Source organism: Musca autumnalis, unplaced genomic scaffold (genome assembly GCF_047663935.1).
Source record: "Musca autumnalis isolate F117 unplaced genomic scaffold, ASM4766393v1 scaffold_5, whole genome shotgun sequence".
Classification (NCBI taxonomy): domain Eukaryota; kingdom Metazoa; phylum Arthropoda; class Insecta; order Diptera; family Muscidae; genus Musca; species Musca autumnalis.
In genome coordinates this window covers 45807034-45821569 of record NW_027412088.1, presented here as the reverse complement: position 1 = coordinate 45821569, position 14536 = coordinate 45807034, and the positions used below count along the sequence as shown (strand labels likewise).

The following is a 14536-nucleotide window of genomic DNA, read 5'->3' as shown; positions in this document are numbered from 1 at the left end:
AAAAGTATTGTTATACAGTATTTTTGTTTTATTCCATATATAATTTTATCAATTATTAAATATTATGTGATTCTATTTTAAAAACTGTGGTGAAGTTCTGTAAACATTTTACCGACAAAGATCGGTAGGAATTAAAGATCAAAATTATGAATAATTCTTTTAATTACTTAATTACTTGAAATATAATAAAAAAAATTCATGAGAACTTAAAAATGACCACTTACCGACGTTTGTCGATAACTACGTTTTTAACTATTTACAGAATCCCACCACTGTTTTGTATATTTTCACAAAAATATATTTTTATAGATAATGAATATTTTTCTTTGTATTTATATTATATTTTATTATTTCATAGTCATGTATTGCTTAAGCAATACTAAATTGAAAATATTTTCAGAAAAAATTATTCTCAGAGAATTATCTTTAGAGTTTTCTTTTTATTTCTAAATATATTTTATCTTAGTTTCTATTATTATGTTATAGAGTTTATAAAATTTTCCATTATATTTGTTATGACTTGTTTGAAGTTTTAGGCATTTGGTTTGGGTTTGAATGGCGAATTCCTTGCGTATGGTTGTTTGCGTATATTTTTATATCTTGGAACAAATGCTGGTGTTTCATTCTTTTTAAAATGTGTCTCTAAAATTATTAAAAGTTTTATATAAATTATTATTTCATAATAGGAAAATATTATTTATATATTTTTTTGGTTATTATTGTATTTTTTAAACATGCAATTAATTTAAATCCCTATAAAATTGATAACCCTCAGTCAGTTCTCAAAAAATTTTACCTACCGCAGACAGATTTAACCAAACATATGCGCATGTGAAATGAAGACCTCCAAAACGTTTCAAATTTTAAGGAAGAAGTGATAAAATGGAAGGGCAATATACCCTGGCTGGCTCAAATAAATATGAACTTCGAATGGAAAATTTCGAGTACAATCCACAAAAACTTTAAATTTTACATTGGATTCTCGAATTACAAATTAAAACCACATCTGCGAGGAGTTAAGATAAATTTCTTCTACGTGCTCTTATCGAAATTCATGTAAATTTTCCTTATCTCAAGTGTTCATAAATTAAGTCCACGTTAGATTAGACTATGTCACTGGTTGCGTTTTGTCCTTCCAGCTGAAATTGTCAAATCCCCAAAACTATTTTTATATTCTGAATCAATATATAAGTCACTTTATCAATATTACTTTGTTTGTCATTCCGTAAACGGGTTGCTAGTATGACCCTCAGTCCTCAGAAACACTCAATCTTTTGGGAATATAGTTCCAAAAACAATTCAAATTTTTGCTAAGCATTGAGAAGGAAAGTGATTTCTTTCACTTTCTTTGTGTCATCTAATTCTGTCCTTACAGGTTAATTCTCCTTCACACAATGTGATAACTAAACTACCCTGTGTACGCCTATCCCTTGTCCATATTAAAGTTTACCAATTGAAACTTGCAAAAAATGTGAACGTTTGACCCCATTTCCTAAAACATTTTATGTAGCACCTCGGAATTTGTGGTTTTTAATTACGCTAAAAGGGAGGAATTCGCATTAGTATAAACTATTTGAATTTCTTACCTGCAAACGTATGATTGGAACCAGATGGTGATTGCTCGTCTTCCCCATGTTGCCTAAAAGAAAAAAGAACAAACATATAAATTTGGCCAAAATATCTGTTTGAACAGTTCATAACTTCTAAGACTGCGGAAAAGAAAAAACCTCGATGGTAGCCTTAGATCTGCTCAAGATGTTCTACACTCGAACAAAGATCAGCATAAATTCTAATAACTGGTGAATTCTGGGATTATTGAACCGGTGACTATCTTTGTAGACAGCCAAGTGGTTCCAAAATGCCATAAAATGCTTTAATATCAAATGTGAAAGAACCAAATTCATTATTGTTCTGAAAAGTCAGCTCTTCGCTCAATGACAGGGCATATCACTAGAGTTGTGCCAAAGGAACTATATGGAACTACATATCTCGTTCACTTCGCAGTTCCAATGGCCGACATTTTTTCTTTGAACAAGCTGCGTATACTTAATATCATACGTTACATTTCATGATATTAATCATACGTTTTGGAACTAGTATAAGGAACTAGATTACCCAACTCTACATATCACCACAAGGATGATTGGATAGGTACATATATCCGAACATAACCTAAACTCTACAAGGCCGATCATTAAGTAGGTTAAAAACGCATGTTCCTGATCGAAAGATAGCGTGCCCCAGAACCAATTTCCGAAAATAGCATTGACTCTATTGACTAAAGTTGGGGACTCAGACCACTAGCCATACACTGGGGCCAAATTCTCGCATCCATTATCGAGTGAGTTTTTGTTTGAAGACAAATTACGAACGTTCGAAATTTTTGGATTCCCTTATTCGATCGAAATTATTTAAAAAAATATCGATACATACGGTTATCGAACGGTGAAAACATATCGACACCTCCAAATAATAGTATGCTAAGTCTGAAAAGTGAGTTTTGCAGGAGAAGCTCTCAAAGTTTACAGTTTTCTTTGACCTTCACTACTATTCTGAGTAAACATTTGTTTATAACTTCTGTTCGGATTGACCGATCATTACCAAAATTTGACAGAATTTAAGTTAAAGGACGTAAAACGCAAAAATGTAAAGAACTTGAAAACATGCTAAGTCGACTTAGCATACTATTGTTTGGAGGTGTCGATATGGTAAACACAAAAAATACAAACAAAACAAGTTGTTGTGCGGCAAGTTTCTTGTAAAATGGAATGAAAACGGGAAAATTGTATAAAAAAATAAAAAATTTTTAAATATTAAAAGTAATAGTGACCTGAAATAAATTCCACGATGTAAAAATACAGTTAGGCAACAAATGTATTGCAAAAACCAAAATTGTAGAAAATTTGATATTAATTGTTCGTTTATGGCGACAAATTATGTAAAAACTATACGGTTTTTTGTGCAAATCTCTTGCTATAGGTCCCTACAACAATATCCCGTCAAAAGTTTATTTGCAATTTATAAAAATACGGCAAAAATAAGAATTAACTACTATTTGAGGGTGACAATAAAAGCAAAAATTACCAAATCGATGGTTTCTTCGAGAATTACCGAAGGTGTGTTCCTTAATAAGTTGTCTATCCACTTTGGACATTCATTGGAGCATTAATGAGCTTAGTTAAACCAAAAATTAAGGCTCGGTATGTTCCACTCTAAGGATACTGGTTCCCCAATTTTTAGTAAATCTTGGTCCTTCGTTGAAGGATGTTTTTGGAGTTTTTTGTTAAACCCAACAATTTGATGAGGGTTGATATCAGGATGTTGGCCCGATATTACATCGACAATTTACACAAATAAGATTAACATGTCATGATCTGGTCTTTGGAATGGTGGTAGTTGACTTTGTTTGAGCTTTCGGGATCGACTTTTCTGGCTTTCAGACTAATGACTATTAAATATTTCTTAATGATGTCAGTGGGGATGTCTTCCCAATCATTATTATATCCGGGACAACAAATTTTGCATACTATTTTCCATGGTAAAGAATATAGTACCCAAATATTTGGTATTCCAGCTTCTCCATATTTGATAGGTTTTAATGGATTTGGTGCAATTTTTTATATTTATTATGATAGCAGAGGATAATATCTATCCACTTAGTAAAAATTAAATCATATCAATACCATTGAGAGACGAAATAGTGCTCTGTCGTAGGTCGTTTCAAAATACTACACTGGTGTCAATTTTTTCCATATACTTTCCAGAGTTATTTCGTTTCTCAAAGCCAAAATCGGACTGATTTGCATTGTTCCATTATCCTACAATACATATTGAGGCAAATATTCATTCTTGGCATACTTGCCTGTGGCCGATTCGTCATTGTTTATTGATAATATGGTCCCATGCGTTTTTACCTGTCTGAAGACCCTCCATGACCGCATTTTTTATCACTGAACTTTATTACATTCAATACTGTTAGTCTATTATTAGCCGCAAAATTCATAAAAATGCATTACTCAATTTACTGGAAAAATTCATTTGTATCTGATTTCGTTTATGGCCATATCACACAATATGTTATTCACATGTATGACATCAGCTGGTCTGTATATTACCCAACCTTTACACATGCCAGTGACAGTTCGAAAAAGTCAATACATACACAATATTTTACTACCACAATTACATTTTTTGAATTGTCGACTCCACTGGCACTAGATTTTTCATGCCAGCAAAATTTTGAGCTGGCTGCCAATGATATGTCGAAAATGAAGAAAGAGTTGCCGAGACTATTTTTTAATCCATGTACATATTTGTTTCTTTTAAGAATGCAAAGATTTAATGCATATTTTCAAAAAGATTAGGAAACACAAATAATACGTCTTGGTAGCTGCAATATATTAGTGGTTAGTAAAGACGTAATTTTGATGTTTTTCATGCAAATATAGGTTGATAAATAATTTCCCCTCTGGGATTATACAAAATTGAAAAGGCGGCAATACCAGATTCATTATGTTTATGATTGAAACCAATCTTTTTAAAACGAAATAAAATAAAAAGTAATAAAATATGTTGTGAATTGTGTTTTAAATCTGAAATATAATGCACATTTGTGTGTTAATGCGGCTTAAAATAATTTTGAAATTGAACTTGCACTGGCATGTGTAAACACACAAGAAAACAGGCTGCCAGTTGAACACTTTTTCGGCATTTTCGAGTATAATACATGTACTCAATTGGCACCAATTTACTGGCATGTGTAACGGAAGTGTTAGTATATCTAAAGTGACAACATACATGTGAAAAAGCATAGCCTTTAGTTTTATTGCAAAATCTTTCATTAAAGTTCGTTTTATGCCACGAAAATAAACATTACGACAGCAAATGTGTGGCGGGAAAAAACTCGCAAGATTCCACACGAAATACTTAAAATATCTGTCGAAATAACTCGTTCACGTATGGGAGAATTAGGGCCCTGGTTGTATGCAATGGTCTGTGTTAATTCTGGGGCTCAATTCTGTTTCTATGAAAATGTGATATGACAACTTTTATAAAGGAGAAAACTGTCAAATGAACAAAATTATAAAGGAAATATTTTTTATTTCAAATTTTCATAAAACAAGAATTCAGCCCCTGATCAAGTGATCTATGAAAAACACACCCCAGGCTGCTTTAAATATGATCCAGGATCTCCAACCTTTGGTAGCTTCAAGCTGTAAAGGCGACTTTTAGAGTACGAATGCCAGGAAAGTGGAGTTTCACCGTTTGGAAAGTGGAAATTTTAAATTTAGTTGATATTCAGCTTGAACTTGCCGACAGTAATCGCACAAATGCCCACCTCTTTCAGGTTTGAATCTCCCTCATTAATTATTCCAATCATAGACATTTGGGCTGAAGATAATTCTTCTCTAAACGGTTTGACTATATACACAGATGGGACCAAGATAGAGGAAGGCACTGGCACCTGTGTCTATTGCGAAAATCCACGCATCAAACACTCATGTCATAGACTAATGAAGACATAGACGCCGGAATGCTCTCACCGACTATGTCATAGACTAATGAAAAGATAGACGACGGAATACTCAATTTTGCGTCGTCAAGCTACTCAAACACGAAAACTCAAAAAAGTTCGAAGACGATTTTTGCGGAAAAATGGCAATATTTTTATGAATATTTCTGTCTGAGGATATTGTTCCCATCAAAAACTAACCCCAAGTTGCCTTTTGCCAGTACAAAATATTTATTAACTTGTATTTTTTGGCATTTTATTTTGAGTTGCTTTTTCAGCACACTCATTTCGAACATACTCGGTGAGAGCATTCCGTCGTCTATATTTTCATTAGTCTATGACTATGTTTGAATTGACTGTGGTAACTAAGAAACTCAACATAAAATACAAAAAAAAAAAAAAAAAAAAAAAAACAAGTTAATAAATATTTTATTCTGGCAAAAGACTACATGGCACAGTGGTTCCGCCCGTGGAATCGAAAAATTGATGGCGACAAATTTTATTGCGATTGAAATAAATATTCTCTAAACCTATCAAATTGTTAACATTCAGCCCTATTTTTGTAAATTTACAGCGGTTATACGCCAAGTTAAATCGAAGAAGTTGTGATTTGTATGTGAGGCCTTAAAAACGAAAAATACATCCGCAAAGCATTCGTAGGTTATGAGTAAAATTATAAAAAATTGGAGAGGTAAATGTGCAATTTTCAAAATTAAACTTATAGGTGATGGCATTGGCAATGTTTTTACGAAAAAACAAATTCATAATTCGTTTTCTAACTTCATCAAAAATAAATTCTTCATAAATGACTTTTTCTGCTATTTTTAATATAATTACTATTAATTTATGTTGAGTTTGACTAATGTTGTGAGCATTTGTGAGTCCCGAAATTTTTTTTTAGAATGCAGGGAAATGTCTCTAGGTTACGATTAAAAAAAGTCCAGCTGCCCCCACCTGCCACCCGCTAAGTTATTCCTCTTACACCACGCCCGTAAAATAGTAAAAATTCCGAAAATCGGGAGGTACGTTTATATGGGAGCTATACCTAAACTTGGACCTATACTGAACATTTTTGGCAAGGAGATATTTTGCTCACTCAGAACTTAAAATGCAAAATTACAGCAAAATCGGTTGGAAAATGTGGGTAAAATCGTCAAAATTTCGAAAATCGGGAGGTGCGTTTATATGGGGGCTATACCTAAACGTAGACCGATATTGACCATTTTTTGCATGGAGGTATTTGGTTCGCTCAGAACTCAAAATGCCAAATTACAGCCAAATCAGTTGGAAAGTTTCGCTAAAATTGTCAAAATACCGAAAATCTGAGGTAAAATTTATATGGCGGCTATACCTAAACGTGGACCTATATTGAATATTTTTTGCAAGGAGGTAGTTTATTCACTCGGAACTCAAAATGCAAAATAACATCCAAATCGGTTGGTTAATTTGGCCATAATCGTCAAAATACCACAAATCGGACGGTACCTTTCTATGGGAGCTATACCCAAATATGTCTTTTCCATACAAGTGGGACCACTGTGCATGGGGTCTTTTTGATGGGAACTATATCCTCAGATAAAAATATCCAAGCAAATATTGTAATTTTCTCCAAAAATCGTCTTCGAACTATTTTGAGTTTTCGGGTTTGAGTGACTTCACCGCGGAAAAATTTAGTAATCCGTCGTCTGTATGCTCATATAAGATTAACGTTGGCTGAAGCGTCTTTCAAGCAGTCTCTCAGGACCCGTGACTATATATGTATGTGGACCCTGAAGGCTTTCACATCATGTACTATAAATTCGCGAGCTACCCTTGATAAAAGGATGAATCTATGGCTGACTTCCGTATTGTCAATTGCTTTACAAATGACTGAAAATCTGCGAAGTATTATGTTTCTCAACGCCGTTGCAATTAACAACTACGAAGCTACGTATTTCAAAACATCAAAAATACGCATTTCAACGCAGGTAAAAAGCAAACATGTATCATTTTTATTTCTTACATTTAGTTGCATTTTCGAGGAACAATGTATGAGTGTGCAACTGAAATATTTTGACGAAATTTAAACAACACAAAGCAAATGATAAGTTATAGATAAAGATCACTGTGGGACTTATTAAGGGTCTCTATTGGGTTAGATCTTTAACTTTAAAATCGGATGACGATAGAGATGCAGACGGTGGCGCATGTACTTTGCAGATGTCGCTTGCTGCACAAAAGAAAACACCGACTACTTGGAAAACGGACCCAAGTACTTTCTATCATACTCTCTTTATGTTACTCGTTCTGTCGAATAACAAGGACTTCCGTCAGTAAAAATTACAAAATGATTCTTGAACTGCAGATATTTTTGAACTTTTGTGTGGAAGACAGCAGAAGGAGTATGAGGAGGAGAGAGTTAATGTACGTATAGAAGAAATAACAAGTAAAAAAGCATCAGTCGGCTTTGCCGATAGAGATATACCCTCAGCCTGTGTATATTGAAACAATTTGTTCCCAAAATACGTATGTATTTAGGGGGTTTTAAAAATATTGGGCGTTTGAACCGACAAAAATGTTGATAAGGATTAAAGATCAAAAGTTTTGCGGAGGAGATACTAAAAGGAATGGATCGACATTGACCGTTATGGAAGTGGATCTCCAGACACAACATATGGTGCCATAGGGGGTTTTTACACTATACGGGCTGCTTGCTCAAGAAGTATGGACTTGCCCTTAAAAACTTTTACCATCGTAATTGAGGTAGCGAATGCAAGTTGCTTCAACAAAGTGATTCGTTATTAGGTCATAAAGTGAATTTATCCTAAATTTTGTGTGGGAGGTACCGGATGGAGTGGACAAATATAGTCCATATTTGAACCTGATCTATATCTGGTAGATATATTAGGATGTGTAAGGTATAGACCAATTCGGCCACTTCCTTCAAGAATTACCGTACGAACAATTTTTCCGAACATTTTTGAACTTTTGTGGGGGAGGTAACTGAAGGAGTGGACCGATATGGCTTATCTTCAAACTTAAACTATGTTTGGACAAAATATTACTAAGGCCATATTTTGGACCGAATCGGCAGATCCGTTCGAGAGATATCTTGCGCTCCAACCAGCTCACACGGTGTCATAGGGGTTTTTTGCAACTTTCATGCTATTTTCTCAAGAAGGATTGACTTGCCCCTGATAAAACTTGTACCGTCGTATGGAGGACAGTGAATACAAGTTGCTAAAACAAAAATCAAAGCGATTCGAGAGATGGCCCTAAACTGAACTTTTCCGAAAATTTGTGTGGGAGGTACCCGATGGAGTGGACCTATTGAGACCATATAGGATCCTCATATTACTCTTGTAGAAAGTTTTCGCTATATAAAGTATGGACCAAATCGGTCACTCCCTTCAAGAGTTATCGTGCGCACAAACTTTCCGAACATTTTTAAACTTTTGTGGGGGAGGTACCGGAAGGAGTGGACCGATATAGCCCATCTTCGAATTTAAACTATGTTTCGATAAAATATTACGAAGGCCAAATTTTGGGCCGAGTCGACATATCCGTTCGAGAGTTATCTTACGCCCCAACCACTACACAAGGTGTCATAGGGGCTTTTTGCACCTTTCCGGCCATTTTCTCAGGAAATATGGACTTGCCCCTAATGAAACTTGTACCGTCGTATGGGGGGCAGTAAATACAAGTTGCTTAAACAAAAATCAAAGCACTCCGGAAGGAGTGGACCGATATAGCCCATCTTCGAACTTAAACTAAGTTTGTGCATAATATTACGAGAGCCAAAATTTGAACCGAATCGGTTCATCCGTTCGAGAGTTATCGTGCGCTCCAGCCAGCAGGACAGACAGACAGACATGGCTAGATCGACTCAAAATTGTCTGAAACACATTTCGTCCAAACATACTTGGGGTCTAAAGCCATTATTTCGATGAGGCACATTTTCTTCGTATCAAAATTTATATACCCTCCTTAGCCTAAAGGCTGAGGGTATAAAAACTGGGAACAATTTGCAAACATCGCTTACAACCCTCGAGCGTTAGGGTTATACAATAATGCCCAATAGATGCAACTTTGAACTGAGAAAACAATCGTAAAAGAAAACAATGCACTGTTGGTAAAGTTGTTTGGTTATGTGCGAGATTCGTGGTGTGTAAACCAATCAAAATTATTTCCTCATATAAAGATAAATCTCGATTTAAGGTATTTAGATAATTTTAATAACTTTTTTCAATAAATTTTCCTATAGTTTGAAATTTTTGGGTTCTAATTTGGGAATTCTGTGAAAAATACCTTTCTTGGCTCATTTTAAGGCGTAGCCAACATATGATTTCAGATATTTTAGAGGTTTCTGCCATATTTTTAGATCGATTTTACTGAATTTTTATAGTTTTAGTTATATACCAAAAATGTTACTCAGTTGAGTAACGTAGCATGCTTTTAATCCAACAAAGTCGATTAATTTTTTTATACACATTATATTTTTCAGTTACCACTTGGCCTTTTTTGTATAAACTTATATTCATATCCTAATTTAATAAGTATTAACGGAATATCTCAATTAAAATATTCGACTTAACTTACTCTTTATTAGCCAATGCTGCAAGTTTTTGAAATACGGATCTGAAAGTTAAAATATATACATTAACTAAAAACAACAACTATAAAAAAAACATTGTCAATCTACTTACTTTTGTGGTACTACCGGTTTATTGCCAAATGCAGTTTTCACCAATTTCGGATCAATTTCCATTAATTCACGATATTGTTCCTGTGAAATTTCATCATTCTTATCGGGAATAATATATTTGCGTATCTCGGCCAGAGCATATGCCATACGGGCATGAGCTTCCGATGGTGGGGCCACAGTTGATATTTCAACATACAGATTTTTATGCAAATGGTTGTAGGCGGGATCACCTGATTCACGTAGAGCTTCTTCACGTTCTTGATCACGCATAGAATTGCGTCCCTTAATGGCAATACTACAAAGGGTTTCCTGATGCAGGCGCTTCAGTGTATTGCCCTTGGGACCCAATATCTTGCCTTGGAAATTAAATTTCGGATACTGTTTAACTGGTAAATAAACATTTTGTGTAAGTTTGATGGGTTTCTGTTGATAGACATCGGCTTTAAGTTCTTTGCCTGGTGTGCGTCCGGTGGCATAAATGCGATCCATAGCTAATTGGAATATAATTGAAAGGAAACGGCACATTATTTTTAATGAACATACAACATACATACAGATGTACAGTCACACAGAAAATTAGCCGTACCCCACGGAAATGTAGTTGTAAAACAAATTTCAACTAATTGGTTGATAAGTCGTCCATCACACTGGAGCGTTTCAATTGAAACGTTTTTCTTCAATTTTCTTTTGAAGTTTCATTAGTGTCCATTCACAAATTCAGGTTAATTGAGATTTAAAGTTTGGCACTAGTATTTGTTTGGGGATAACCAACGCAATATGTGCTCTGTTCCAGAACCAAGTATCTACTTCCACTACAATAAAAATTGTTCCTTTATAATAGCGAAAAATAGTAAAAGTAATACATTCTTGCAGTTTTGGAACTGACCAATGTTAAAACCCGAAAACTATGAACAAGGGTCTCACTACTTCATACTTGTCGCCTATAAACTTGAAGTCGGCATGTTGAAACAACGCTAGTGTGACCATCAAATATGGAGAATCTATTTGATTATGCTCGATTATGCTGCTAGTTAGTTTGTCGGAGCCTCGGGAATCAATGAACATAGCACCAAGATGTTCTCTTTTAGTTTACAGTCTTTGTAGGTCATCCAGAAAATATCCCATTTTTGGGGAATAAATAGTCTATGTACAACTCATGCTACTGGGCAAAAATGCCATACTTCCCGAGATATGGGCCTCTGAATTCCAAAAATTTCCGTGTTAAAATAATTTAAATTAAAAAATGTTGTTCCCGTGCACTAGATTTGCACCTGTCCATAGGCGAAAGTCTTTAATCCCCGGCTTTTGGCCGGATACTTAGAATATACACATGTATATTAAAATTAAATACAGTTAGGCAAGAAATGTATTGCAAAAACCAAAATTGTAGAAAATTTCATATCAATTGTTCGTTTGTGGCAACAAATTATGTAAAAACTATACGGTTTTTGTGCAAATCTCTTGCTATAGGTCCTTACAACAATATTCCGTCAAAATATGCAAAGGTTATTTGCGATTTATAACAAATACGGTCAAAAATAAGAATTAACTACTACTTGGGGGGTGACAATAAAAGTATTGCAACGGGAAAATCAGTACTATAAAACTATAAAATTTTTGCAATTTTTTGCGGTCATTATGCATTTTTATGACTTTTGAGGCTAATAATAGACTAACAGTATTGAATGCAATAAAGTTCAGTGATAAAAAATGCGGTCATGGAGGGCCTTCAGACAGGTAAAAAACGCATGGGACCATATTAACAATAAACAATGACGAATCGGCCACAGGCAAGTATGCCAAGAATGAATATTTGACTCAATATGTATTGTAGGATAGTGGAAGAATGCAAAACAGTCCGATTTTGGGTTTGAGAACATCGAAATACCTCTGGAAAGTATATGGAAAAAATTGACACTAGTGTAGTATTTTGAAACGACCTACGACAGAGCACTATTTCGTCTCTCAATGGTATTGATATGATTTAATTTTTACTAAGTAGATAGATATTATCCTCTGCTATCATAATAAATCCAAAAAATTGCGCCAAATCCAATAAAACCCGTCAAATATGGAAATTAAACCTACTGGAGAAGCTGGAATACCGAATATTTGGGTACTATATTCTTTACCATGGAAAATAGTATGCCAAATTGGGTTCACGGATATAATAATGATTAGGAAGACATCCCCACTGACATCATTAAGAAATATTTAATAGTCATTAGTCTGAAAGTCAGAAAAATCGATCCCGAAAGCTCAAACAAAGTCAACTACCACCATTCCAAAGACCAGATCATGACATGTTAATCTTATTTGTGTAAATTTCCGATGTAATATAACAACACAAAACCCTTAAATACATCCTGATATCAACCCTCATAAAATGTTTGGGTCCAATTTAACAAAAAACTCCAAAAACATCCTCCAACGAAGGATCAAGATTTACTAAAAATTGGGGAACCAGTATCCTTAGAGTGGAACACACCGAGCCTTAATTTTTGGTTTAACTAAGCTCATTAATGCTCCAATGAATGTCCAAAGTGGATAGACAACTCATTAAGGAACACACCTTTGGTAATTCTCGAAGAAACCATCGATTTTGCAATTTTTGCAATACTTTTATTGTCACCCCCCAAATAGTAGTTAATTCTTATTTTTGACCGTATTTGTTATAAATCGTAAATAACCTTTGCATATTTTGACGGATTATTGTTGTAAGGACCTATAGCAAGAGATTTGCACAAAAAACCGTATAGTTTTTACATAATTTGTTGCCATAAAAGCACAATTAATATGACATTTTCTACAATTTTGGTTTTTGCAATACATTTCTTGCCTAACTGTAATTTCGTGACCAGGCCTTAAACTTGATTTGTTTCTGTGGTTTTTATGGAGTCACAAAGTACAATTATTGCTACAAAAACTCCTACGAGTTTGTTTAAAATGCATTTTCGTAGGGGGTATGGATATTTTTCTGCGTGACTAAATTGGATTTATAAAACGAGACACAAAATGGAGATTTGTTGTTCGTTGTCTATACCGGTATACATACAAAAATGTATGCTATGTATTAACTTATGCAGTAGACATCTTACCATCTCTTATTAATTCAGCACAAAGTGGAAAATCTTTGGGTAAACGTTCCTCCTCCTTCTTTAAGGCTTCAATATATTCCTGGGCATATTGATTAATTTTGGGCACATAGCCTTCATTGATTTTATCATTTTCATAACTCATTTTGACTTTATTATTTTTTCTTATCTTTTTACTTGAACGTCTTCTTTTTATGAACTGTAGCACAGAACTGCCACACTGCTATGGATACTACGCTATGGAAAATGATGCCACCGCTGGTACGAAAAAGTGTATACGAATATACATACACAAGGGATGAGCAGCGATGAATTATGTAGTGTCATACCAACCATTACAAAATAATCAAGGTAGATGCACACAGCAAATTGCTACAAGAAAAAGATTTCTAAATAAAGACCATTTACATAAAAAAATATACAGGTTTCATGGCTATTGCATCATTTATTTGTTAAAGAGGCAGACTTTTTCGTCATTTAAGCTGAAAACACATACAACGTTTGATAAAAGTTTTGCGTTGGGCATTGACAAAAAAACAACAACAACAGGGCGACGCCGACACCAAAGTCCGGCGTTAATGTGTTTGCTGGCATATATTTCAAATGAATTTGAATTTTTCGGCATCATGCCCAACAGTGTAAAAATTTCCAAAACGGCACAAAACTTTACCCAAACGTTGTATGTGTTTTCAGCTTTACAATACAGAATTAAAAAACCAAAGCAACGCAATTCATTCTAAAGGCCCCGGCACATACGATCCGTTGTGCGACGCGTTGCGCGTTGAAAACAACAACCACATGAAAAATGTGTAAGTGATGCCAAGTTTGTTCTTGAAGTTTTCATGTGGTTGTTGTAACGAAACGCACAACGGACCGTATGTGCCGGGGGCTTAAAAGCCGCGGCACATACGGTCCGTTGAGCGTCGCGTTACAGCAACCACATGAAAACTTCAAGAACAAACTTGGCATCACTTACACTTTGTTCATGTGGTTGTTGTTAAAAACGCGTGACACGACGCACAACGGACCGTATGTGCCGGGGCCATAAAGGCCTCTGCACATACGGCGCGTTGCGTTACCACAACCACATGAAAACTTCAAGATCAAACTTGGCATCACTTACACATTTTTCATGTGGTCGTTGTTTTCAACGCGCAACGCGTCACACAGCGGACCGTATGTATTTGGCCCATAAAGGGGCAAATACATACGGTCCGTTGTGTGAAGCGTTTCGCATCTGAAATC

The 14536-nt window shown here is 34.8% G+C and overlaps 1 protein-coding gene across 1 annotated transcript; it reads right to left on the bottom strand.

The window, feature by feature from the left end:
- Positions 1 to 319: 319 nt before the first annotated feature.
- LOC141405140 (KH domain-containing, RNA-binding, signal transduction-associated protein 2-like) lies at positions 320 to 13567 on the bottom strand. Its single transcript, XM_073989164.1, has 5 exons — positions 13295 to 13567; positions 10198 to 10687; positions 10091 to 10129; positions 1587 to 1639; positions 320 to 642 (listed from the first exon to the last, which is right to left on the bottom strand). The coding sequence occupies exons 1-5, from the start codon at positions 13434 to 13436 to the stop codon at positions 533 to 535; spliced, it is 834 nt and encodes a 277-aa protein (XP_073845265.1). The 5' UTR covers positions 13437 to 13567; the 3' UTR covers positions 320 to 532.
- Positions 13568 to 14536: the final 969 nt, after the last annotated feature.